Below are 24,226 nucleotides of genomic sequence, written 5' to 3' on the forward strand. Positions count from 1 at the left end.
GTGATAATAGGGAAGGTAACAGAAAGCCCTAGGTACATGGTTTGACTGCTGTATGGCAGAAGGTTTGAAATGTTGGTATTACAAACTACATTTTTGTATGAGTCAATTCATCTAGTTTCTCTCTTCCCTTAAATCATTTGTTAGCTGACATATGATGGGTCTTTAAGCTCCTAAATTCTTTTAGGCTTCTTCAGTAATTTATATTTGTTTTTGTAACCACAGTGATAAGCTACTCTTTGGCTGAAGTCACAAGGATTTGTCAACTGATACCAGCCTTTGCTCAGTTTTGTTTAACCAAGATATTTAGCGTTATGATAATGAGCTTTTAGGAGATTCAGTTATGAAAGAGCTCAGACTTTTCTTTTTCTTCCTCTTACGTGAAAATCAGCAACTTTTTAATTTGAGGCATTTCTGAAAGATGGGGAGTTCCAGAAGGATATAAATATATGTACAGATTTTGTGTTGCTTGGGAAATAGATGCAGTTTGTATATACAACCCATTAAAATTACTTAGGAGAATTTTTGTGCAATGAGACACAGTTTGTGTTTTACTGCAAACAGAGTTTATTAGCTTGGTGCTCTTTAAATCAGTGGTGGATGAATACTTAGGTTGTTTCTACCAGCAAAGAGCTGTGGGGTAACCTCAGAGCCTCTGCTGGATGCTGGGTGTTTGGTGTACACATTGACCTCAACCTGTGCTCCCCCTTTTCCCCTGCTTGCTTTCTCTTGAAACCATTAAAAAAAGCTACTAACACATTTGTTCAACTCCCCACTGTGTCTCTCAGGACACATATGTGCAATGTGGGCCTGCTACCTGAGATTTGTCCTGCACTTCCCCCAGAACGGCCTTTCCAAAGTGCTCAGGGTCATATCTTTTGCGTACCAACAGGTCACAAATGGGGCCAGGTTTTTTAACAAGCTCTGCTCCTGTTTTTACCCCACAGCCAGAAGTATGCAGTCTCCTACTGTATTAGGCAAAAAGATATGAACACTTGCCGAGCAGCTTACAGCTGGGGATCTCTTGCAAGCACTGGGCTTCCAAAGATGAAAATACATGTTTTACTTGACCACATTAATTATTGCAGCTCTCAGGAAGTAAAGCACTTACAGGCACTTTGTGTATCTCTTGCACTCTTTCTTAAAAAAAGCCACAGCTTTGGCAGTAAGTAGAGCAGGTTAAAAAAACAAAAGCAGCTAGTTTCCTGCCAGTAACTGGGATTTTCCTCCTAAGGGCTTGCTCTTACCTTATAAAATAAATTTGAATCTGTGAATTACAACAGTACCTTTATTTCTGGTATTTCTTCAGCATTTTCTTTCAGCCAAGAGGAAACACTGACGGATAAGAAACCTGTACACAACACAGTTTTACCTGTGACATCTTTGCAAACTTCAACTCATGTTTCCTCCCCTGCTTCATTGGACTTCTCTACCGCTGAGCGCAAAGCTCTGGAGCACACCACGTTCTCCAGCGTGGTGCTCTCTCCTCTCCCCATGGATCCTGTGTCTACTCCTGATGTTTCTCATCAAGCGTCTCCTGTCCCGCTCGTTAAACCTGCCCAGGAGATTTCCATTAAAGATGCAGTGAGAGTGTTCTGTGAAATAGAGAAGATCATCCTTGCTGTCCAGAAGAGATTTTTGCAGCAGGAGTCTATCCCTGAAACCTCCTTGTACCTGGGGGAGCCTCGCTGCAACGTGAGCATCAGCAACAGCACTCACGTGGTGCTGCAGGCAGGCTGGAGGGACTGCGGCACCGAAGTTGAGACTGTAAGTCCCTTGAGCCGGTGAATATGAAGAAGTCCTGGAGCATTTTGTTTTGGTCTTGGGGGTGGAGTGAGGAAGGGGAGCAGTGGCAGACCAGTATACTAGGAGTACAATCTATTAGTTGCTGAAACGTTGGACAACAAAGTTTCTTTGGAGAAAGAAAAACCTTTCCTGGGAGTGGAAAGTTACCTCACTGTTTGGGGAGCAGGGCAAGCAAGAAAGAGAAGGGGAATCTTTGGGATCAGGCAGCAAAGCTCAAGGGCTTCTCCAAACTGAGAGCCACTTCCCATGTCTCTCTATGTTCCCTCTGCAGTTGTCAGAAGCTTCTCTTTTCTTAAAAGCAATTTCATCATCATATTTAGACAAATACCCCAGTTGCTACCAGTAATGGGGACAAAGAGCAATAACTACCACTTTGGATCCCAAACCAAACACTATGCTCAGGTCATGCCCAAGTACAGAGATTCCCTTGTGGAGCAGACCGAGGAAGAGGAGGAAGGCCAGTGGATTTTTATTGTCTCAATGTACAGCAAATAAGATAATAGAGGTTTAATCTGTTTGATTCTCGCAGCCAGGAGAACGGAGAAGTCCTAAGCACTTGAAGCTGGTAACCCTGTAGCTCTGTTATATCCCTAGATAATACAATGGTGTTCACAAGTTGTGCTTGCTTTCTGTGTTCCAGAACATGACCAATACCGTAGTGAAAACCATCCTTCGGAATGACATTTCTGCTCAGGAAGTAATCCACCACTTAAAAGTTGCCAGTCCCATTCACTGTGTGTTTCAAAACGATCTCTTGACTTCCTCTGGATACACTGCAGAAGGGTAAGTAACGACTCTCTCTGCTTTGAAATGCTGTTGTGCAGCTGAGCACTGCTGCATTGGAAAAATCCCCAGGGACCTTAGCTGTATCCAGTGACAGTACTTGCTATGCCAAGTAGTCTGCCATCCTGTGAGTCCTGTGCTCAGGTGATCCCTGCTATGGGGTTCTCTCCCACTCCATCTGATGTCTCAATAGATCCAACAGCCAACAAGACTGGTGATTGCCTGGCTAAGCCACAGATGAAAATGAACCTTTGGGAGCTACGGGTACAGGTTCGGGAGCCAGAATTCCTGACTCCTCTTTGCCTGCCTGGGCAATCATGTGTCGCAATGGCAGTATTTTCCTGCTTTTGGAACATAACAATGATGTATCTTCTCAACTGATGTAGGCGTGCAGACTGCTATGTGCGTGACGAGGATGGCAATTTTTAACCCGCACAAATCCTTATTCGATCAACTTGGAAAATAGAGAAGACATGTAATGCAAATACATTTTTATGAAAGGCCTCATCTTCAAGTAGGAGGGGATCTCATCCACTGTTCACAGAAAATCAAAACCACGCTCAAAGAAAGGGTGGCAGCACAAGCTTTTCTCTGATGGTGACTGTTCTGCTTTTGTACAAGTGCAGCTCCTCTCTCTTGCCTAGCACCATGCTTAAGCTATCATCAAAAAATCCACTTTCTGTTTCCTGACCTTCCAGAGATTGTATTTTCCTTTCCATCCTCCTACAACGTCTTTGTTGGGCCCCTTCTCTCTGAGCTCCATAATTTTCTCATGTCCTTCACTTACTGTTCAGATTTGTCCTTTCTTAATTTTTTAGGCTCTACTCTTCTTCACTAAGCCTTTACTCTCCTTACATTTAACTTTAAGGCAGCTCATAGTCTTGTTCCCCTTCAGCTCCACTCAAATATCCTTCTTGGCTCTATTTGTTTTGCCAGGACATTCCACCCTTTGTATTTTCCCACTTGCGTTTCCATGCTCCCTACCTTCCCAACTAAAAACGTGGTACATTTTCAGCCTCTTGAACAGTGTCTTAATATTCTAGACTGCAGATAACTAACTCTTCATGACTTTAATGTGCAAGAGGTGGAGAAACAGGCACTGATTTATAGAAACACAGTCAAATTTGTGGTCTTTATAGGAAGTTAATTGTTGTTTCAGACTTTACACAATCTTGGAGAATTTGCATGGATCTGGACACTTCAGAACAGAAATGCAGTTGTTCATTGGAAACTCCCCAATACCAAAAAATTTCAGTGTCTCTGCCAGTGATGATGTCCTAATTGAAGTGGGGATCCAGAGAGCAGACAGCAAGCTCAAGGTGGTCCTCACTGACTGCTGGGCGACTCCAACTAATAATTCAGTGGATCCCCTCTCATTTGCTTTTATCAGCAACAGGTATGGCAATGCCACTTGCAAATAACATGTGCCGCACATTTAGATCTTCCGGTGGCGCTGACTGGTGATATATAATATTTGAAATATATATTTTAATATATATTTTAAATGTCTTTTTTTGTGTTCTCATCATTCATATATACTGTCCCTTACCATTCTGACTGGTCACACATTCTTTGAACAAGGAAGGTAGGTAAGAAAAGAAAATGTTTTCAGAGGGTAATGAGGTAGTTGTTTGAGTTTAGTTGTCTTCCTCATAGTTTTGTAAAGGAATAATACTTTTGACCTGAGGAAATAGGTGGTTTTGGCAGTAAGTCATGAAAGAACATTGAAAAGTGTGTGTTTTATCTCTGTGGTTCAGATATTACCAAGAGCTTATGTGACTTTCATCAATGAGGATGTAGATTAGTTGATTCCTATGTGTTGTGACTCACAAAGAATATTAATGCAGCCTCTGGTAAAAGAGATTTGTTCTTGTCTGGATCCTTGATCTCACCCCGATGTTGTATTCCCTGGGCTGACTCACGACCGTAAAATACAGGATAGTCCTTTTGCTCAGTAACAAAAGCTATTCCTTTTAATATGACGTTCTTTCACTTTGTGTTTGGTGAAGCCAAGTTTGAACCCTACTTTCTGTCACTCTTCCCCTCCTTTTCCAACTCTCCAACCACTTCTTGAATCTCCTATTCTGTTTGGATACTGTGAGAATAAAGCAGCAAATAGCCCCTTATCATCCCTGCACTGCTGGAGAGTTGCTTCATGGAGGGTTGGTCTGGCTTTCTAAGGGAGCCTTACAACCCGAGTTCTGTGCTATAACCACAATATGCCTTCTATAGCCCTAGCTGCTATGTATGGTTTTTTTTTTCCTTTTCAGCTGTCCCATCCCGAATACATACACAACACTGCTAGAGAATGGGAATTCAAGCAAAGCGCAGTTTAAGATGAAAATTTTTTCCTTTGTCAACAATTCTGTCGTTTACCTACACTGCAAAATACGTATTTGTATGGAGACACCAGGAAGCACCTGCAGGACAGTAAGTGTTTTGCTCCGATACGCTATTATTCTCTGACATGCCATATGCAATCCTGCTATGGAATTGAAGGAGTAATGTTTCCAAACAGGGTTTAAAATAGCTCTTGAAGTTTTCCTTCATTCTCTGCTAAGAGCAAAGAGGAGTAGGGAAAGAACTACAACCGTACGGAAGTGTCCACCTTTCTTCCTGTTCCTCATCCTTGTCATTAAAAGCATTGAGCTTGCACAGAAATGAGGAAATAAAAGCTGGGGAACCTGAGAACTGAACCTTTCACCTCTGCATGACGGTGGCTAGAAGGAAATGAATAGAAGCGACAATGAGATAGGCTGTGCAGAAACTTGTCGGGTCAGATGGACATGCCACAGAAAAGTGAGCACCTATATTGGCAGTGTCAGCAGGGAAGTCTGAGTAAACTGTTTTGGGATGTTTTTTTGTCCTTTCTTCCTCCACCTTGAGATTTATTTGCCTCTCCAGGTCAGAGTTTAGGTGCTAGGAAAGGAAGCTCGATGGCGTGAATTTTCTAGGGCTGTGACTGTATTAGAGTTTATTATGGCTTTTAAAAACCCTATTGCTTTTTAAAGCAATAAACCAAACAATGTTCTGATAGCAACTTCAGTTTCTAACTGTCTGTGTTCCAAAGCATTGCATTGTTTCTTTTTACTTCTAAGTAAGTGATACACACTGCTTCATCTAAAAATGTGTTGCCAGTATAGAAATAACAAAAAATAGGTTTTGCTGATGGATTTTTTTTTTTTTTAATTTATATCAGACACACAGGAATTCTCCTCTCCCTCTGCCAATCTTCCTGGCTCTTTTTTTATCAAGGATGTTTTCATTAACAGTTTGGTGTTGCTCCATTGTTTAACACTTTCCTCTAGCTCTAAATAACTCAGCTTGAGCCCATTATAAAGCAAACGATCTCTTCCTAAAAGATTAAAAATGGCTAGCAGAAGATATTTGTTTCCTTTCTCAAAGTATAAAGCTTCCTCCAGATAAAAAAAAAAAAAAAAAAAAAAAAAGTAGAGACAGGAAACATGACTGACAGATGGAAAGATGGCTCCAGTTTTCACAGCTGAATATGCATGTTAAAAATCAGTGCTTCAGCAACCCCCAGCCTGTGGCTTTCTTTGGAGGAGGTGGTGCCCTCCCCGGGTTCGCTGTGTGCCCTGCTCAGCTGAGGAGGGACATGGTGGTGGGTGCAAGGCAGGGGAATAAGAAGGATGGGCAGGACAGGGACTGTGTGGGCTGGTGTGGCTGCTGTAAGGAATCAAACAGTTGCTTTGCTAGGAGCCGCTGGGTTTGCAGTTAGAATAGGCTTTAGCTGTGTGGATTAGAGTGCAGGGACACGGTTAACTAAAGGACTGGCTTTGATCTGACTTACAGGGGTCAGCGACGGCGTAATTCTGCTAGCCCAAGATGAGGTTTGTTTGGGATTGACATCTGCAGTAAACAAGGCACAGCAGGGTTAATCAGTGAGGCCCTCTGCTTTCATGTATTCTGTATTATTCATTTCTATATTATTCACATATATGTAAGACATATTATTATTCTACGCAAAATTTCCCCCCTATGAAAAGTTAGTGAATTCAGTATCTTAGATAGCAGTTAAAATGTTTTGCAGAGAAGACAAGTACTAGACGCATGTACAAAGGATGGCAATGGCTTTTACAAAGAAGGGAGGGGGAGCCGCAGGAGGTGCAAAGACCAAGGAAAATTGGAGCAAGAACAGACTATACTTGGAAATAATGTGAGATGTCTGGGCAAGTGCCCAGTGTCTGGGTTCCGATCCTCTGATCTGTCTTCTACTCTGGACAATACTGACTTGGTTCAGGGCAGATTTACTTCAACTCTTTGCTCACCAGATTGAGACTTACATCTTCTATTATTTCTTCCTGCCCAGTCTTTTTATTCATTGTTTTCTTGTCACAAGACAGTAAGGTGCTCTAAAGTTTAAAGTAGAAAAAAATAGACAGGCTGGGAGCAACGTAGTGAGAAATGGGTAAGAAGCATGACTTCGAATGGGAAGAGGAGCAATGTGTCACCACCACGCATATGCTTGGTGGGATGTGGTGGCTCCATGGCTACGTGGAACCAAAAAACCATTGACATCAGGGAGCAGCTATGTAACCGTATTCCCTCATGGCTCCACCTAGCTGGGAAAACTATTCAAGGGTAGGCCAAAGTCGCAGCTACATGGGTGTTTTTCTGGGGGCTGACCCAGCTAAAGACACCGTTGTTGACAATGGATTGTAGAGGTTTTTCAGTGTAACCAGGCTGGTAACACTGGTGAGACATTCTTGCATAGACAAGCTGGTAAGACACCCTTGCCCTTCCCTGCTTTCCTTTGCTGGTTATTGTATGGTACTGCAGTTTCTTTGTTTTTATGTGCAATTCCAGGAGAACCACAGTATCTTTTGAATAACTTCAAAAGGCTACGGTTCCGGTCAGAGACCTTTAGGTTGCAACTTAAAACAACAAGGTAGCAAACAAACTGAACCGTGCCACGAGGGAGTGTGCAGAAGATGAGCGTGTGCTTGTGTATTCTGCAAGTGCTGCTCACGCAGAGCTAAAGCAGCTAATCCCCAACATTTCACAAGGCAGGGCTTTCAAACTAGTAGTTCCCAGGCTAGTAGTTCACATGTCACTGAAGCATTGTGCGTTGCTTCAAAATGACACACAGCTTGGCAGGGGCTGAAATTTGCCACTGCTTTTGCTGGTGCTGGTTGTAGTATTTGCTGTGCCTGCCGTGGGCAGCAGAAACATCCAAACAAAGATGTTTGCAAAACCCTGGCATGCAGAAATAATGAGAAGTTTATTCTCCTGTAAGGGTTTCTCTAAAACAAACAGAAAGTTAATGAAAGGAAAGAGATTGTCTGCGTGAAATGTCTGTTCTCAGCAGCGTTTTCCAGTGTGACTAATTACAGATTTTATATGGATGTTTCCCTAATGCAATTTCTTTTGAGCTTCCTGCTGATTTCAGTTTAACAAATCATAACATTAAGAAACAAAACCCCTTATGAGTGAGAATAGCACTGGGCTTTCACATACTCATCAGAAGGCTTTGTATTTTTAATTAGTAAGCCATATTACTTGTTGGAGTTTGAATTGATCGTTGCAGAGATGCCATGCGGTTCGATCCCTGAAGACTGGTGAAACCATCGCTATGCACAGAACATCCTGGGGACCCCTGTGTAAATCGGCTGGTGAGTTATGAATAGAGGCTTACAAAAAGAGGACACAGAGTAACCACCATTTTTAGATTCCTTTTCACCAGTAAAGGAACCTGAAGACCTGTGATACAAGGTTTTCATGCCCCTCTGCATATTTTTCTGAGGAGCAGGCGTTCTTACCGAAGCCATGTGGCAGCGTGGGAAAGCATGTGGCCTCCTTGGTGAAGTGACTGTCAGATTGTCAAGGGAATGTAGAAAGGGAGAAGATAACGTGCTTTGTGTAGCTATTTGCACAGGGTAGCAAGTTCAACAGCCACAAAATCAAACAGTTATTACAATTGTAAAGTGTGAAAGCAGCTTGGCTCTTTTAGTTTGCATTCAGTTTTTCGTGTGTTTACTGTTGTTAGACTGCAATTATATTGAGCTCTGAAGTCCAAAATAAGAGGAGATAAGAGATTGCGTTGTCGTGTTTCCTTAGACACCCTGCCGTTGACTTTGTTACTGCCATGGGGGAAGGCGACAGAGCCTAGCTGATGCTCAGCACCTTGGTTAATCTGGTGGAGTGGTACAGTCAGGTTACAAGAGAGCGAACACCAGCCCTGTGTACAAGCAAGGCTTAAGTTGTTATTCATCTGCCTCTTCTGCTTTTACCCCGAGTGATGATTTCAAGGGCAACTGTGGCCCCTAACATTTTCAGTCACTTGGCCTCCTCCAGCCTCCTCATATCTTATTACTGTAAAATACTCATTGAGAGTGTTTGTATACAACAACATCAGAGTTTTAACACATGGCTACTGTCAATAGATGGAAGTCACCCCCTTTCCTCCTACTGGTTGCCTGCTTTGCCAGTCAGTTAATGCTCTTCTGGCTGTGGAGAGAAGTTAATGCTGGACTGTTAATGGATTCAGGGTATTTTTTCTCCTCTGCCGTGATGGTCACAATGTTCCTTCAGAACTTGAAACAGGCTGTGACTTAGCATATTGTATTTTTCTTCTATTTTATGCAATTATTAATCTGTTAGAATAGGCCTTCGGTGTTCATTTCTGAACTAGTTCTTTTTTAAAACTTAGCAATTAATACAGCTTTCTTTGTACAGCACTTACATTAAGTAGATATCCCTTCCATTTTCACTGGAGACCCCAATGCATTTGTAATATTGAAAAATACTCATTACATAAAAGGAACTCTGGAGAAGGGAGCTTTATTTGGGTTGTGCTACATCGATTCCTAGGCAAAGGTGGCACTACAAGATGTTGTCTCCTATTTCCAAGTGGATGCTCATATTGTGTTTTAAGTGTGAGGCTAGACCTAGACAGTGATACACACCTCTGTGTTGAAGGAGACAACATGAATTATGATGTCAGGTAAGCTGCTGCAGTGAAACATGAAAAAAGCTTTAACGCTCTGCCTATATCGCTTGGCCACATGCTATAGCAAAGACGACTGATACCTGTCCTCAGGAAGGCCTGTTCTGTCTCTGTCTGGCCACAGGCTGCCATTTCCACTGTGCATTTTCATTTTATTCCCTTGTTTCACAGTGAAATTCAGAAATAAACCTCAATATATTGTGCAAGAGTGCTTTGGCCTGCCTTGAAATGATGCCCTGGAGGTTATGTAGCTTGGACACCGCGGTTGCATACCTCTGTGGCTGCCAACAATGCCCTTTGGCCAAAGTTCTTGTCTGTAATTATGGTCAGGCATACATAAGTACTTGTCTTCTGTGCACCTCAGCTACTGCACAAGTGCTTGGCTAAATAATTGCTTCCTTGAAAAATGTATGCAAACAACTAGATGTTTTTGTAGGTGCATCAAGCATTTACAAGAAGGAACTAGAAGTGTGCAAGAGTACACGCACAAACATGAATAGAGGCATAACACTAAAGGGACAGGGGATTCTGCTTGCAGATTTGGACAGACGCGTGGAATTGTCTACATGTGAACCAGGCGAACACATTCTGGCAATGATCGGTGGAGCTTAGCTAGACAGCTGACAACAAGGGACTTTACTCCTGCCCACACATAGGCATTTATTGCTCATGACCCATGGAGCCCCATTCTCTCCTTCCCCCCGGTGTCTGGGTAATATTCCAAAAGACTACAGGTCTCCTGCCGGTCCCATGCCATGTCTGCCAGACCCTTGGGCTTCTCAGGTGGCACTAGATGCGTATGCTCAGGCTACAGAATTGAGCCCATGGTGACCACTTCAGTGTGACTTGCTTACCTATCTCCACGACTGCCCAAGCCAGATCTCTGCTGACTAGAATGGGAGCTTAGAGACCCAGCACACACAGAGAATCCTTCCCTAAATACTTTGTGTTTAAAGAGGTGTTGCATATGAGATAAAAGCAAATCAAGTGGTTTTCAATAATCATAGAGTAATGGGGGCAGGATTGAGATGGGAGAATGCTTCACCTCTAGGGTCATTCTGAAAGTAAGGTTCACCAGTGCTGGTCCTTTAATTCTTATTTCAACAGAAAATTGTAGAGTCAAATTCCAAAGACACATCACAGTCATGTCTGGGGGGACTCTACACCTGTACGTAAACAGAGAACTTGGAGTGTGGCTCACAGACCTTTGCAGGAGAATGACCCTCCCCAAAAGGCTGATTCACTTCTGTATTACAGCTCTGTGCTTCAACATGCGTGCTGGCTAATTTGTAGGCAAAGATGGCTCCTTATCCAAGGGAAAGATTTAGGAAAGTAAATGCTTTTCTCTTTCACCTCTCATTTCTTTTAGCATCTGATTTGAAGAGAGAGAAGGAGGCTGGTATGGGAGTTGGTTACATCATCCTCATTGTCTTTGCTGTGTTTGGTTTTGTGGTGGGAGTTGTGAGCCTTCTCATTTTCCAGTACCAGCGAAAGATGGGAAGGTACAACTTTAGAATCAAGTCTGACAACTTCAGCTACCAAGTGTTCTATGATTAGTGACTTCCAGGTTACCAGATGTAAGTACTGGATCATGATCAGTTACTTTTTTTAGCTGTTTATCTCTTCCTGAAATGGTTAAATACTTGCAGATGAGCATCCTCTGTTTAAGGGTATTTAAACCTCTGTCCTGTTTGCTGTGGGTGAAGGTCGTAGAAGTAAGAATGAAATCTCTAATATTCTTTCGCGTTTTCAAACACTGCAGACTACAGAGAAGGAAGACAGCCTTCTCTTCATCTTTCTTCATGGCTTCAGTCTCAGTCAGAGTAGATGACCCACCACTTTAGAACACCAATAACTGTTTCCACAAAAAGCATATCACTTTTGGTTTTGGATCATGGATTAGTACAATAAAAGAGAGAAACTTTACCACTCCCTTTATAAATCTGCTTCAGAAGCTAATTTTCTTCAGCAGTTATCCCTTTCTGCAAAAAAAATTTTTTTTTTTTGGAGGGGGTATTTTTCAAGAAAATAGTGGGATGTTAGACGTAAAGAGCTTGAAATATTGGTAATGCTTACAAGTGGCTGCAGAGAGTCTGAAAAGACAGCTCTGAGGAGTGTTAGCCACTACAACACGTTCTGCCTCTGCAACTTGGGAAGTTAACACTTTTTCCAGAATGCCGTAGGATTCAGCACTTTTTCAGTAAAATGAGTGCGTTCTAGCTGCTTCACCACCATTTGTATGTTTGTTGCTTTGAGAGGAGGAGAGATAGGTGAGAAAGCTGGCTTGCTGAAAAAGAACACCTTCAACATTGCTTCACAACTCGAGGATGTTTACTGCAGATTTGATCAAATTCTGTTTCTGGGAACAGGCTTATTTGACATTGTTACCAGAGTTAGTCAGTAACTCTTTCCTGATGGCGGCCTCATGACAATGCAGCTGCCATGACCACAGTAAATTTACTAGACTCATCATGATGGTATTTGCAGATAATTTAGTTTGCCTTACTGAGTACAATAATGCTTAGCATATATCACAGAGAAAGGACAGGGAAGACTAAACCAGCTGTCTGCTTGTAAATTCTTGAATAGTCACTATTGCCTATAGCTTCCCTAGTCTTACGTTACAGAGACCACCCTCTGTAGTCATCTGTGGGCAGCTCCTAGGAGATCACTGGAGATGAGGGTGATGCTCTGATTGCTTCCCAAAGGCTGGGCAAGGCTGCCTGTTGGGAACCCAAAGGGAAGGCACCTGGGGGTCCTTGGTACAGCTCCAGCAGCTGTACAGTTCCATCGTGACACAGGTCCCACTGGGGAGCCGTAATACACTGTAAAGGGCATATCTAGGTCCATTAAATGAAAACTTATGTATGAAGTCTCTGAGCCTCTCCACAGAGAGAAGAATGGCTTGTCTTCATTCATCATTCTGCTCTCACGAGTAGTCACGGGTTATTGCAACCCTTGATAGTAATGGGAATTCTGGAGTTGGGCAATGAGGTTGTAGCATAAAGGATATTGTCAGGCTCATAATGCTTATACCTAGTCAGCATGTTAGAGTCTCAGGTAATGACTCTTTTTAGATGCTGGAATTACTCAGCTCTTCTTTCCTATATATTTACTTTCTTTGGAAGGTAGCAGATTACCTTTCTCAATCATGATTAGTTTGGTTTTTATTTTTTCTAGTTGGATCACGTCTCATCACGTGGAGAAATGAAGCTTGTCTTCACTCAGCATTTGGCATTCATTACTCTTCACAGTGGTGGTCAGGACTGGTTGCAACATTGACTCTTCCAAATTAACGTCACATTTGAAAGGCTTCTCTATCCCTCTTTTTTTTTTTCTTTTTTTTTTTTTTTTTAAGCAATCTGGTTCTTCCCTGGTGTCCTAAGAACTATTTGTCACTGCAGCTCCAGGTTGAAGTGAATTTTGGTATTTTTTTCATGGATAAAATAGAAGGGAAAAAAGAAAGATTTCTTCATGGTTCTCTGTTCAGGTTCCAAGATTTGTCTCTCCCACTGTGACACGTTGCTATGTGCCCACCTTAGCATCACCTGTGACATTACTTTTGAGAAGCTGTGTGTTTCTATAAATATTCCAGGAAGTAAACCAGCAAACCCTTAGAGAGATCTGCTTTTTAGTTTGTAATTCACTATTTACTTAAGGTGAGGTTGAAACTCTGAGCTATAACAATGTTGAAGACCTATTTGTGCAACGCCTTAAGTATACAAAAGCTGGAGAACAAGTATTAGATTTGCCACCAAATAAAGAAAAGGCACCACGAATCTGCAACTTAATCTACTCAGAGTGTTCTTCAGCATGAGTTTTGAGATTCGATCGTAAATTATTTAATCCAGGACTCATGGGAAAAAAAAAGAAACTATTTTTGCTGCTGGCAGCCCATGTTTTTCAGAGAAGTCAATTGGTACCTATGTGTTTTGTTTAATTAGACCACAATGATTGTGCAGTTGAGCCCCAGAGTGTGCTGCCCACCTAAGTAAGAACACTCCAATTTCAACAGAGTAGTTATAAATTTGAGCTGTTGCAGCAGCAAAGGTTTAGCTTACACGGTCCATTGGATACAAGAACAGTCTGGTCAGCTGGATAAACTGGAATAAAAATCTTTTCCACACGGTAAGCATCTTCTGCAGGACTCTTTTGCGGAGCACTCCTCACTCTGCTGCCCCAAACCTCCACTTCAGTGAATGTGTTAGAAGACGGAGAGTAAAGCAGTGCGGTTACTTGTCCCCACCACCCCTTCGTTCTGATTGCTGCGTGCGCTCACCCTACACAGTGGTAATCTCTCCTGTGTCTGGGTTACATGTAATTTAGTAATTTACAGTGAACAAGCTAATTCCTCTATAAGCTCAATGGAACCATTACAAATAACTCTCAAGTGGAAACTGGCCATTAAATGAACTTGCAAATACTCTTAGTAGCCATAGCATTTGGGTACTGATATTTAGGTACAGAATAAAATTGCAAAGCTGCTTTTCTAACCCCCTAGTCCAATTTCTGATAGGTAATAAGATTACTGGGTAAAGGACTTCTACATTTTGCAAAAGGTCATAATGATTGATCTTAGAGGTTATATATACACCTTTTAAATGCATTGATATATTTCAGAATAATCATTTACATTCTGCTTTTGGTTCAAGTGAATCTATAAGGAGTAAAAATCTTTTCCTTGCTGAAACATCAGTTACCAGATCCTGATATAAAAAAAGGTCCATTCGGTTGCAGTTCACTACTGAAACTGCAAATTATCTTTGCAATTTTAGAGTCTGATGAACACAGACATTAGCTTATTATTATGTAGGAGTCTCTTAACTTTTGCTCAGTTTGCTCTCAAATATATAATGTGTTTACCTTCTGCACACAGTGAAAGGATAAGCTATTTTACTATAAATATTTTTCTGGTTTTTAGTACTTACAATCCTGAACTGCTTGAAAGTGACTGGACTAGAGATTTGCCTGTTCATTTCGGTGGAGCTAAGCCACTTACAAAAGCGGAGCATTAGTCTTCAGGATGAAATGCAAAGCAGTAGCATGTATTTGGTACCTTGCATGCTCAGCAGAAACTGCTGTTGTGACTATCTGAATCTGTTTAGCGGAGTTTTGGTGTCTTAATAAAAGCACTCTCAAAACTTATTGTTGACTTTTGTACTGTTATATTTTCCTCTTATGATTTAGTCACAGGTATACCTTAGTACCTGCATTGTGTGGCTGTGGCAGCTTCTGAAGAACTGTTCAAGTATCAGTATAATGTTCAAACATCACTCAAAATACAATACACGACCTTATCCAAACACCGATGGACTGCAATTACCAACAACTACGTACATACACTTACTAAGGGTCACTTTCTTCAACATTACAAAAGGCAAACAAGTTTTCAGTTGCATGCTTTGCAGCAAAGACAACCAATCGTATTCAACATTCCCAGTCCAATAATAGTATTACAGCAACATGGTGATCCAGCCTGAAACTAGTGTCACACCAGCCTCCCTGGACGTTTGATTTGTACAGTTCTGACAGCTGCTCCAAGAGCAGCATGTTCAGAGCTTACCCGCAATGAAGCTCACCCTGAGGGCATTAGTGGACTTGACTGGACCCAAGTGTGAAAAGCAGGGAAGAGTATCAGCACTTGCTCCAAATGCTTCTTTTCTTATCCCTGTGCAAAGGTGTTGCACAGCTGCCACCCATGTTTTTTTATTTGTCTTTTTTTTTCTGTTCTATGTTTCAGTGGCTATCAATCACTGTTTTCTCAACACTGTGTCCCATTGTGTCCCCTTTTCATGCCAAGGCACAGAACAGATTGTTTGGTTGAGGTATCATAGAATCACAGAATGGTTTGGGTTGGCAGGAATCTTTAAAGATCATTTAATCCAACCCCCCTGCCATGGACAGGAACATCTTTCACTAGACCAGGTTGCTCAAAGCCCCATCCAACCTGACCTTAAACATTTACAGGGATGGGGTATCCACAGCTTCTCTGGCCAGCCTGTTCCAGTGCTTCACCACCCTCACCTTCCTTATATTCGATCTAAATCAATCTTTCAATTTAAAACCATTGTGCCTTGTCCTGTCACTACAGGCCTTAGTAAAAAGTGTCTGTCTTTCTTATAAGCCCCCATTATATATTGAAAGGCAGCAATAAAGTTCCCCAGAGCCTTCTCTTCTCCAGACTGAACAACCCCATCTCTCAGCCTTTCTTCATAGGAGAGGTGTTCCAGTCGACTGATCATTTTTGTGGCCTTCTGGACCCACTCCAACAGGTCCATGTCTTTCCTGTGTTGAGGGCTCCAGATCTGGACGCAGTACTCCAGGTGGGGTCTCACCAGAGCAGAGTAGAGGGGGAGAATCACCTCCTTCAACCTGCTGGCCATGCTGCTTTTGAAGCAGCCCAGGATACAATTGGCTTTCTGGGCTGCAAGCACACATTGTCGGCTCATATCCAACTTTTCATCCACCAGTATCCCCAAGTCCTGTGCAGGGCTGCTTTCAACCCATTCATACCCCAGTCTATGTTGATACTGGGGATTGTCCCAACCCAGCAGTAGGAGCTTGAACTTGGCCTTTTTGGACTTCACGAGGTTCACATGGGCTCACTCCTCAAGCCTATCAAGGTCCCTCTGGATGGCATCCCTTCCCTCTAATGAATCAACTGCACCACTCAGCTTGGTGTCATCTGCAAATTGCTGAGGATGCCCTCCATTTCACTGTCTATGTCAATGATGAAGAAATTAAATTGTATTGGTCCCAGTACTGACCCGTGAGGGACATGACTTGTTACTGGCTTCCACTCAGACATTGAGGTATTGACTGTAACTCGTTGGATGTGACCACCCAGCCAATTCCTTATTCATTCATCAAACTCATATCTCTCCAATCTAGCAGCAAGCATATTGCAGGGGACCGTATCAAAGGCCTTACATAAGTCCAAGTAGATGACATCCGTAGCTCTTCCCATGTTCACTGATGAAGCCACTCCACTGTCAAAGGCCATCAGATTAGTCAGGTGTGATTTGCCCTTAGTGAAGCCATGTAGGCTGTCTCTAATCACCTCTCTGCCTTCCCTGTGTTTTGACATATCTTCCTGTAGGATCTGTTCCATGATCTAACTGAGCATGGAGGTGAGGCTGACTGGTTGGTAGTTCCTAAGGTTCTCTTTTTTACCCTTTTTAAAATGGGTGTGATGTTTCTCTTTCTCCAGGCACTGAGGACTCGCCTGACTGCCATGATTTTTCAAATATGATGGAGCTTGGCAACTCTTTCAGCCAATTCCCTCAGGACCCTGGGATGCATCTTGTTGGGTCCCATGGACTTATGTATATTCAGGTTCCTCAGGTGGTCTTGAACCTGATGTTCACTTTTGATGGGAGGAGCTCACTCCCCCAGTTCCTGCCTTAAGGTTCATGAGCTTGACAGATGTAGAAAGACATGTTAGCATTGAAAATTGAGGCAAAAAATTGTTGACTACCTCAACCTCCTCCATGACATTTCTCAGTAGTTCTTCTGCCTTATTTTTCAGCGGAGTGCTTTTTCCTTAATCTTCATTTCCTTACCAATATACCTATAGAAGCCCTTCTTATAATTCTTTGGATTTCTTGCTAAATTCAGCTGCAACTGTGCCTTAGCTTTCCTGATCTCATCCCTACACCTCCAGGCAGCATCCCTATATTTTTTGTAGGATACACATCCCTGGTTCCACTGCCTGTGCATTTCCTTCTTATACTTTAGTTTGATCGGGAAGTCCTTACTCAGCCATGCTGGTCTCCTGCCTGTCTTTCCTGCTTTCTTAGACATGGGGATCAAGAGCTCTTTTTATTTAAGAAAAATGTCCTTGAAGAGCTGCCAGCTCTGTTCAGCTCCTTTATTGCTGAGGGCAGTTTCCAGGGAGTCCCATCCACTAATTCCTTAAACAACTGAAAGTTTGCTCTCCTAAAATTCAGTGACCTGACTCTACTCTTCACTTGGCTCATATGCCTTAAGAATGTGAATTCCACCAGGGCATGATCACTGCAACCCAGGCTGCTGCCAATCTTGACATCTCTATTTAGATCATCCATGTTGGTGAGCAACAGGCCTAGCAACGTTTCTCCTCTGGCTGGGCTGTCTACCACCTGGATGAAGAAGTTATCCTCGGTGTACTCCAAGAGTGTCCTGGATTGCTTACAGCTTGCTGTGCTGCTTTTCCAGCAGACGTCAGGGTGATTGAAGTCTCCCAGCAGGATCAGTGCCTGCAAGTGTGAAGTAAGAACACTTTGTCGACAGACTCCGCTTGATCGGGTGGCCTGTAGTAAACACTAACGACAAGGTTTCCTTTGTTGTCTTAGCCCCTAATTTTTACCAATGAGCTCTCAAACTGTTCATCGCTGTTTTTCAAAGGAAATTCTGTGTGGTCAATTCATTTTTTTAAGAGAGGGCAACCCCCTCACCCCTTCTTCCTTGCCAGTCCCTTCTGAACATTTTATAGCTATCAATTGCAGTGCTCCAGTCATGCAATTAGTTCCACCATGTTTCAGTGATAGCGATTAGATCATAGCTTGCTATCTGCAACAGTGGCTTCCAGCTCCTCCTGTTTGTTACCCACGCTGTGTGCGTTCGTAGAGAAGCATGTAAGTGTGACTGTGTCATTTTTTTAGAGGGACATAAGGTGACTGTGTCACCTTTTTAGAGGAACACACCCTAATTCCTTTGAGGCATTTCACCGGTGTTTCCTGTGAATGGGGAAATGTATGGGTTGCTGAGGATCCCTCTGTCCCTACCATTTCATCCCGTCTGCTGCTCAGACAAGGTTTGATGCCTGTGGAAGGCTCATTTTAGACTGCAGTGGTCAGTTCCCCACATCAGCGATCAGGCAATTTCACCAAACAAGTGGTTCTGAGACCAAGGAGAAATCTAGAGGAGCAGCACTGACCATGTCCCCTTTCCAGTCTGGTGTTGCTCACCTTTTGTTCTGTTAATGAAGCACTGGCTCTAGATAATTATTTGATAAAATGGATGAAAAATGTGTAGAAACAAAATATTAAGATCTAGGTTTGACCTCTTACATTGTTTCCTAAGAAGCACTTTAGACCAGGGATATGTATGCCTAATGTCCCTATTGTTCACCGAGAGCACGACACTGCTGACACCTGATGCAAAACACTCATCATTATTCCTTTCTCTCATATTATAAGGCTGCCAAACTCTGGTCCCAGGAGGCCTGGGAAAAAGCTGAGATAATTGGAAAATTTCCTTTTCCATTAAAATATAAATGACCTGACTTTTTAATGCCCGTTTGGAAAGTTTTCTTGTAAGCTGCGGAAGGAAACAAATTAAAGGAACTGAGAAGGTTTAACTGCAATTGATGTAAAAAAACGACGTTGGCTACAATGTGGTAGAAAGCCTGGAGCACAGAGCCGCCTAACGGCTTCTTTGATTTGCTCCTTTACATCTGCTCTGCCTGGGCTTCTGTCCTGCAGGGCTTGTGGCAAACCTACAACTGAGTACTATCCTGTCTGTAGAGGTATGACCTTTCTTCAAGATCCTTCTTTCTTTTTTTTTTTTTTTCCGGATTTCTCTTCTCATTTCCCCTGATCCTAGCAGGCCCACTGCAGACAGTACTTCAGCCTAGAGTTTTCAGGGAATCTCTGCCTGTTTCTTCAACTCGCCTCCCTCTGGCTGTGTGGACCACTACCACCTTGTGCTAAACAAACTCTGGATGTGGCACTGTCTGCCAGGGCGTAATACAGGAGAATTGCCAAAGCAGCACCTTTCCACATGCACCAAATTCCCCTGAAAGTGCTCTCTGCCTCTTCTGCCCTTCTTTCCCAAAACAGAGATTTTTCCTCTGAAATCCACAGGAAGAAGAGTTTTAGAGATTTAACACAGATACAAAGACTTGTACACTAAAAACAATCAAAACACAAGTATAAAACAGGAATTGAGAAAAGCCAGAGCATTTGGAAATGGCAAGGAAAGGAGCAGTAAAGGACCAAAACAATGAAGTTCAAATGTTGTGCGGAAGTGCTAGTAATAAATCATTGGTGTAGTGCTTGCAATGGATCCTGAAATGTCCGCTGACATTATTCTCTTTAAATCAGCTGGTGCGCAGCCCTATCTATAATGAAGGCTATAAAAGTATTGGGATGCTTAGGGTAAATGCGTGTTGCTGCCTAGAAACTGGATTTGTTGAAGTAATAACTGTAAGGAATGAAAAAATATAATAGTTTTATCAACCCACCTTTGTGCACGTTTGGGTGTAAGTTAGACAAAATGTTCAGCATGTTTAGGATTACTGCAAGTATACAGTGCAGAGAGCTTGGTTTGATCCCACTTTTCTCCCTTTTTCTTTGCCTGTCCTTTCAGAGAAAGTTTTTCCTATGCAAGTTTTTCACATATAAAAATATTTGACAGCTTCTGGAAAATTCCAAGTATTTGTAGGACAGATGAAGTTATAAATCTGTATTTAAAGAGTAATTTTCTCCTTTTCCTGCTTTACTGTGGAAGTAATCCATTTCAAAAGAAACGTTGCATTTCTCTTCCATGATCTTTCTGTTTAATCCTATGAAGAATGCAATCTCTCGACACTTGCTTTTCTTTGACTATTTTGTGTCTGCTTTTGCCACAGATAACTCTGAGATGGATCAGAACCTAAGGACAACAAGAAGAGTAAATATACCCCTGCTAGTTTATTGATGGTGCAGTGCATACTTGGCGCCTTGCTACATGGGACATTTTACTCTTTCCTCAACTGGATGGAGCCTTTGGGAAAATCCAAGGGAAAAATAGAAAAGCTTGATAAAAACATTGAGGATCGTTGGGGAACTCCAAGTGTAGTGGCACTATGGAGCTACTTTCACTGGTATTTGGAAGGGGATCAGGCATGGTTCAGTACGTTTTGAGGTAGCAGTATTCTCATCAGGCTGACACAAATCCATCCCAAAGCACAAAGAAACCTTGCTCTCTCCAGGATTGTGAAGGTAACTCTGAATTCCAAGAAAAGACTGCCTTTCTGACAGAAAGAGTTGGGGAAAATTTTCATTTAGGTAAAATCTTTCCAGCAAACAGTGCCACTATATCCTTGGGAATGTGCTGGCAGCTAATAACATTATTGACAGTGTGGGTTCTTCATGCCTTATGTTCAGTAATACTTAAATTCTTCAAATCCACTCATGAAATGTCTGGCTTTGCCTCTTGTACTGTCTAGAGCTTTGATATGAAATGCCAGCCAGAAACAATGTTCCCATTTATGAGCTGCCTTTGGCATCTGGCAATTTGAAAGGATGAAGGAAGTGCTTCACATCAATATTTTGAACAAATATGGCTATTACTAGTACATGGCAATAGAAGGGTCTTGTGTTTGTTCGAGTGCCAACCTTGAGAGAATAATTACTGAGTGTTACATATGAATAGCCTTCTTAAGCTTAGTCTAGTATATTTAATTGTGCACTGTATCATACCTGCTCAGTGGGAACATAATGCTGTCCGTTGAGTTACTCAGAAAAGAATGTGAAAGTATGCCTGAACTGGAATTTGGAATGGGATGTTTACTGAATCCAACTTTAGTTTTTACAGAACAGCTTTGGCAGAGCACAAGACTGTAGCAAACTCCACAGCTCTTGTCTGTGTCAGTAAGGCAAAAATCAGAAGTAACAGTTGAACAAGATGGTATTGGCTTCTGGAGGTGTTTTGTCTACGTCCCAGAAAGATTTGCAGTTGATAGGTAGTCTGAGGCTACATTATGCAGTACATTTAAAAGTCAGCTGACTTATTCTCAGGAGATACTAGTTATTGCTGCCAATTTCGTGAGTTTCTCTGTTTGTCTACCTGTTCTCCTCCCTTTCATTTGTTTGGCTATAGCTGTGACGTCTTATTCTTAAACAGAAGGAAGGCACCTCTGTTACCTGACAGGTGTATGAAAAGCACCACTTTGTAAAGTTTAGCCTCTCTCCTGAAATGACATCTAACGCTCACCTGACTCCTATGAAAGCCGAAGTCAGTATGCCAGGATGTCCAGGCTGTGCTCCTTGTCTTATATCCTGAATGTCCTATCCCTGGACTTCTCTTATGAGACAGTACTACTGATGATAGCGTACTATCACTCTTCTGATACTCCCTAATACAGATCATTCGAGGCTGCATGGCCTCCCTGGGAAGAGATATGTCTAGTAACTTCCAGATTTGTTTTTTCTAGTACTTCCCCCAGAATTTGTTTCTTAAACTGATATTGGTATTTTCATGGAGTAAAGCCATACACATCAGAGAAAGGAACACCTGAGATGACCTATGCTATTGACTTTGTCTGTCTTTGTTGTAACCACAAATGGTAGTGTATTTCCACTGATATGAGCAATGGACATTTGTACCATACCTTGGTGTAGTGCATCATTGCTTTTACTGCTTTCAATTCCCTAGAAAAGCACCAGTGCCATTCATATCATTCGACTGCTGTGACTGCCTCAGCCAGTTGTCACTGAGAGCAAAATGTGACATACGTTGCCTCATAGATACCTCATTCAGGTCTATGCAGGCATCTGCTTGGTTATTTCATGCGGGCAAATGAAATTAAGGGTAAGAAATGCAGTTGAACTTAATGTGATGGCACCTGGGCTCGTCGAAAGTGAGATGCTGAGTAAAAATACAACCAATACAACCTCTTTTTGTGCAAGTTCTTGATATTTGAGGTAAGTCTGCATGTCAGCTTCTTACTGGAGTTCCTGCTGTACTTGGCAATTGATGGATGAAGCAGAAGATCTGATAAAGGATGGAACAAGCCCTTAAATTCTTTCCGTGATTGTATGGCTTATTTTTCCTTTGTTAAGGAACATGTGTTAGCAACTGTCAGATGAACAAAACCTATCTGTGTTCTAAGCACACTTTCTAGGATGTTGTTTTCTCCCCCAGTCTCCATAAAGATACAAACAGAACTGCCTTTTCTTTTAGAGTTTCCTCAGGGAGGAAGAGGGACCCTGCTAACCTACTTCTGACAGAGTCACTTAGCCATGCTCTGTGCATCCAGTGACACAGGTTTAGTTACCTCCATGTATGTAGTTACACACAAAAACTAAGATTACAACTGCTGTAGTTCAGAAGTGCTTCATGGTGCCCTTGAAAACCAACATTACATTAATAATATATCCAAGTAAAATCTCATGGAAAGTTTTATTGCATTTTCCTGCAAATGCAGTGTTGACTAATACAATCAGGGTATTAGTAACTGTGCGAGTTAATATTTTGTACCTGTTTCCCCTTTCTCTGTGCTCTCTCCCAGGGACACATGGTGATGCTTTTGGCCTCTGCTTTGCTAGGAGACAATTCCACAGAGTCGCAAGAAGCAGCTCCTCACAGCTGCACAGTTATATGCACCTGTTTTGAAAATAAGATACACAGAGGGATTTGAACAGGCTTGGACTGTGAGTGTGGCAGCTGGTACAACATCTTGCTCTGACAACAAAGGGAGAAAACCCCAATTTGCTTTACAGAGCAGGACTTTGCCAGACAAGCTGAGTGGCTTGGTGCCAATCACAGGGCACGTAGCAGAAGGACAAGGAGATTGGCTGACAGGAGCTTGCCTGATGTGGGGCCATACCCTGGCCAGGCCAGACAAGCGGCTCCTCCTCCTTGCCACCATGTCTGGATGAAAACAGGAGCATGGCACTGGCAGATCGTTCACACCATGCTGGTGTCCCTGCCTCTGGCCTCAGCCCAACCTGTTGCTCACCCCGAAGCCAACCCCAGAGGTGGCATAGCTCCCTCCTGACTCCTCAGCCCCCACTTGCCTTCCAGCCCTGCCCTGAGTGCTGATGGCTGCCCTGGGGTCCAGCCCTGAGCCCAGGGTGACCTGTTCTCCTCAGGTGGTGCAGGTGGCACCACACCCCAACAGGGGCCCCTCATGGGGTCAGTGTCCCTGCTGAGCTCTGCCTTTGGGCTGTTCCTGCAGTGACCAGCCATAGAATCATAGAATCATAGAATCTTCATGGTTGGAAAGGACCTTTATGATCATCGAGTCCAACCATACACACACACACACAACCCCTAAAAAACAATAAAAAGAAAAAAAAAACACAAAAAACCCCCAACAACCTACAATCTCTGCCCTTCAGAGCATGCCCTGAAGTGCCAAATCTACACATTTCTTAAATACCTCTAGGGATGGTGACTCAACCACCTCCCTGGGCAGGCTGTTCCGGTGCCTGACCACTCTTTCAGTAAAGTAATTCTTCCTAATATCTAATCTAAACCTCCCCTGCCGCAACTTCAGACCATTTCCTCTGTTCCTGTCATTATTCACCTGGGAGGAGAGGCCAACACCCACCTCTCTACATCCTCCTTTCAGGTAGTTGTAGAGGGCGATGAGGCCTCCCCTCAGCCTCCTCTTCTCCAAGCTAAACATGCCCAGCTCCCTCAGCCTCTCCTCATGTGACCTGGTCTCCAGACCCCTCACCAGCCTGGTAGCTCTCCTCTGGACACGCTCCAGCACCTCAATGTCCCTCTTGTACAGAGGGGCCCAGAACTGAACACAGTACTCGAGGTGAGGCCTCACCAGCGCCGAGTACAGAGGCACGGTCACTTCCCTGCTCCTGCTGGCCACGCTATTCCTGATACAAGCCAGAATGCTGTTGGCCTTCTTGGCCACATGGGCACCCTGCTGGCTCAAGTTAAGCTGGCCGTCCACCAGCACCCCCAGGT

General features: G+C 42.9%; 1 protein-coding gene across 1 annotated transcript in view; it reads left to right on the plus strand.

Moving 5' to 3' along the window:
- The window catches only part of UMODL1 (uromodulin like 1), a 47,683-nt gene extending 33,104 nt beyond the window's left edge, over positions 1-14,579 (plus strand). The window contains exons 15-21 of the mRNA XM_074572869.1: positions 1,307-1,764; positions 2,444-2,586; positions 3,746-3,982; positions 4,857-5,016; positions 8,135-8,219; positions 10,923-11,130; positions 12,734-14,579. Of these exons, the coding sequence (XP_074428970.1) occupies positions 1,307-1,764; positions 2,444-2,586; positions 3,746-3,982; positions 4,857-5,016; positions 8,135-8,219; positions 10,923-11,110 (1,271 nt within the window). The 3' untranslated portion in view covers positions 11,111-11,130; positions 12,734-14,579. The remainder of the gene's footprint in view (positions 1-1,306; positions 1,765-2,443; positions 2,587-3,745; positions 3,983-4,856; positions 5,017-8,134; positions 8,220-10,922; positions 11,131-12,733) is intronic.
- The last annotated feature ends 9,647 nt before the right edge of the window (positions 14,580-24,226 follow it).

Source organism: Larus michahellis, chromosome 1 (assembly GCF_964199755.1).
Source record: "Larus michahellis chromosome 1, bLarMic1.1, whole genome shotgun sequence".
In the NCBI taxonomy this organism is placed as follows: Eukaryota; Metazoa; Chordata; class Aves; order Charadriiformes; family Laridae; genus Larus; species Larus michahellis.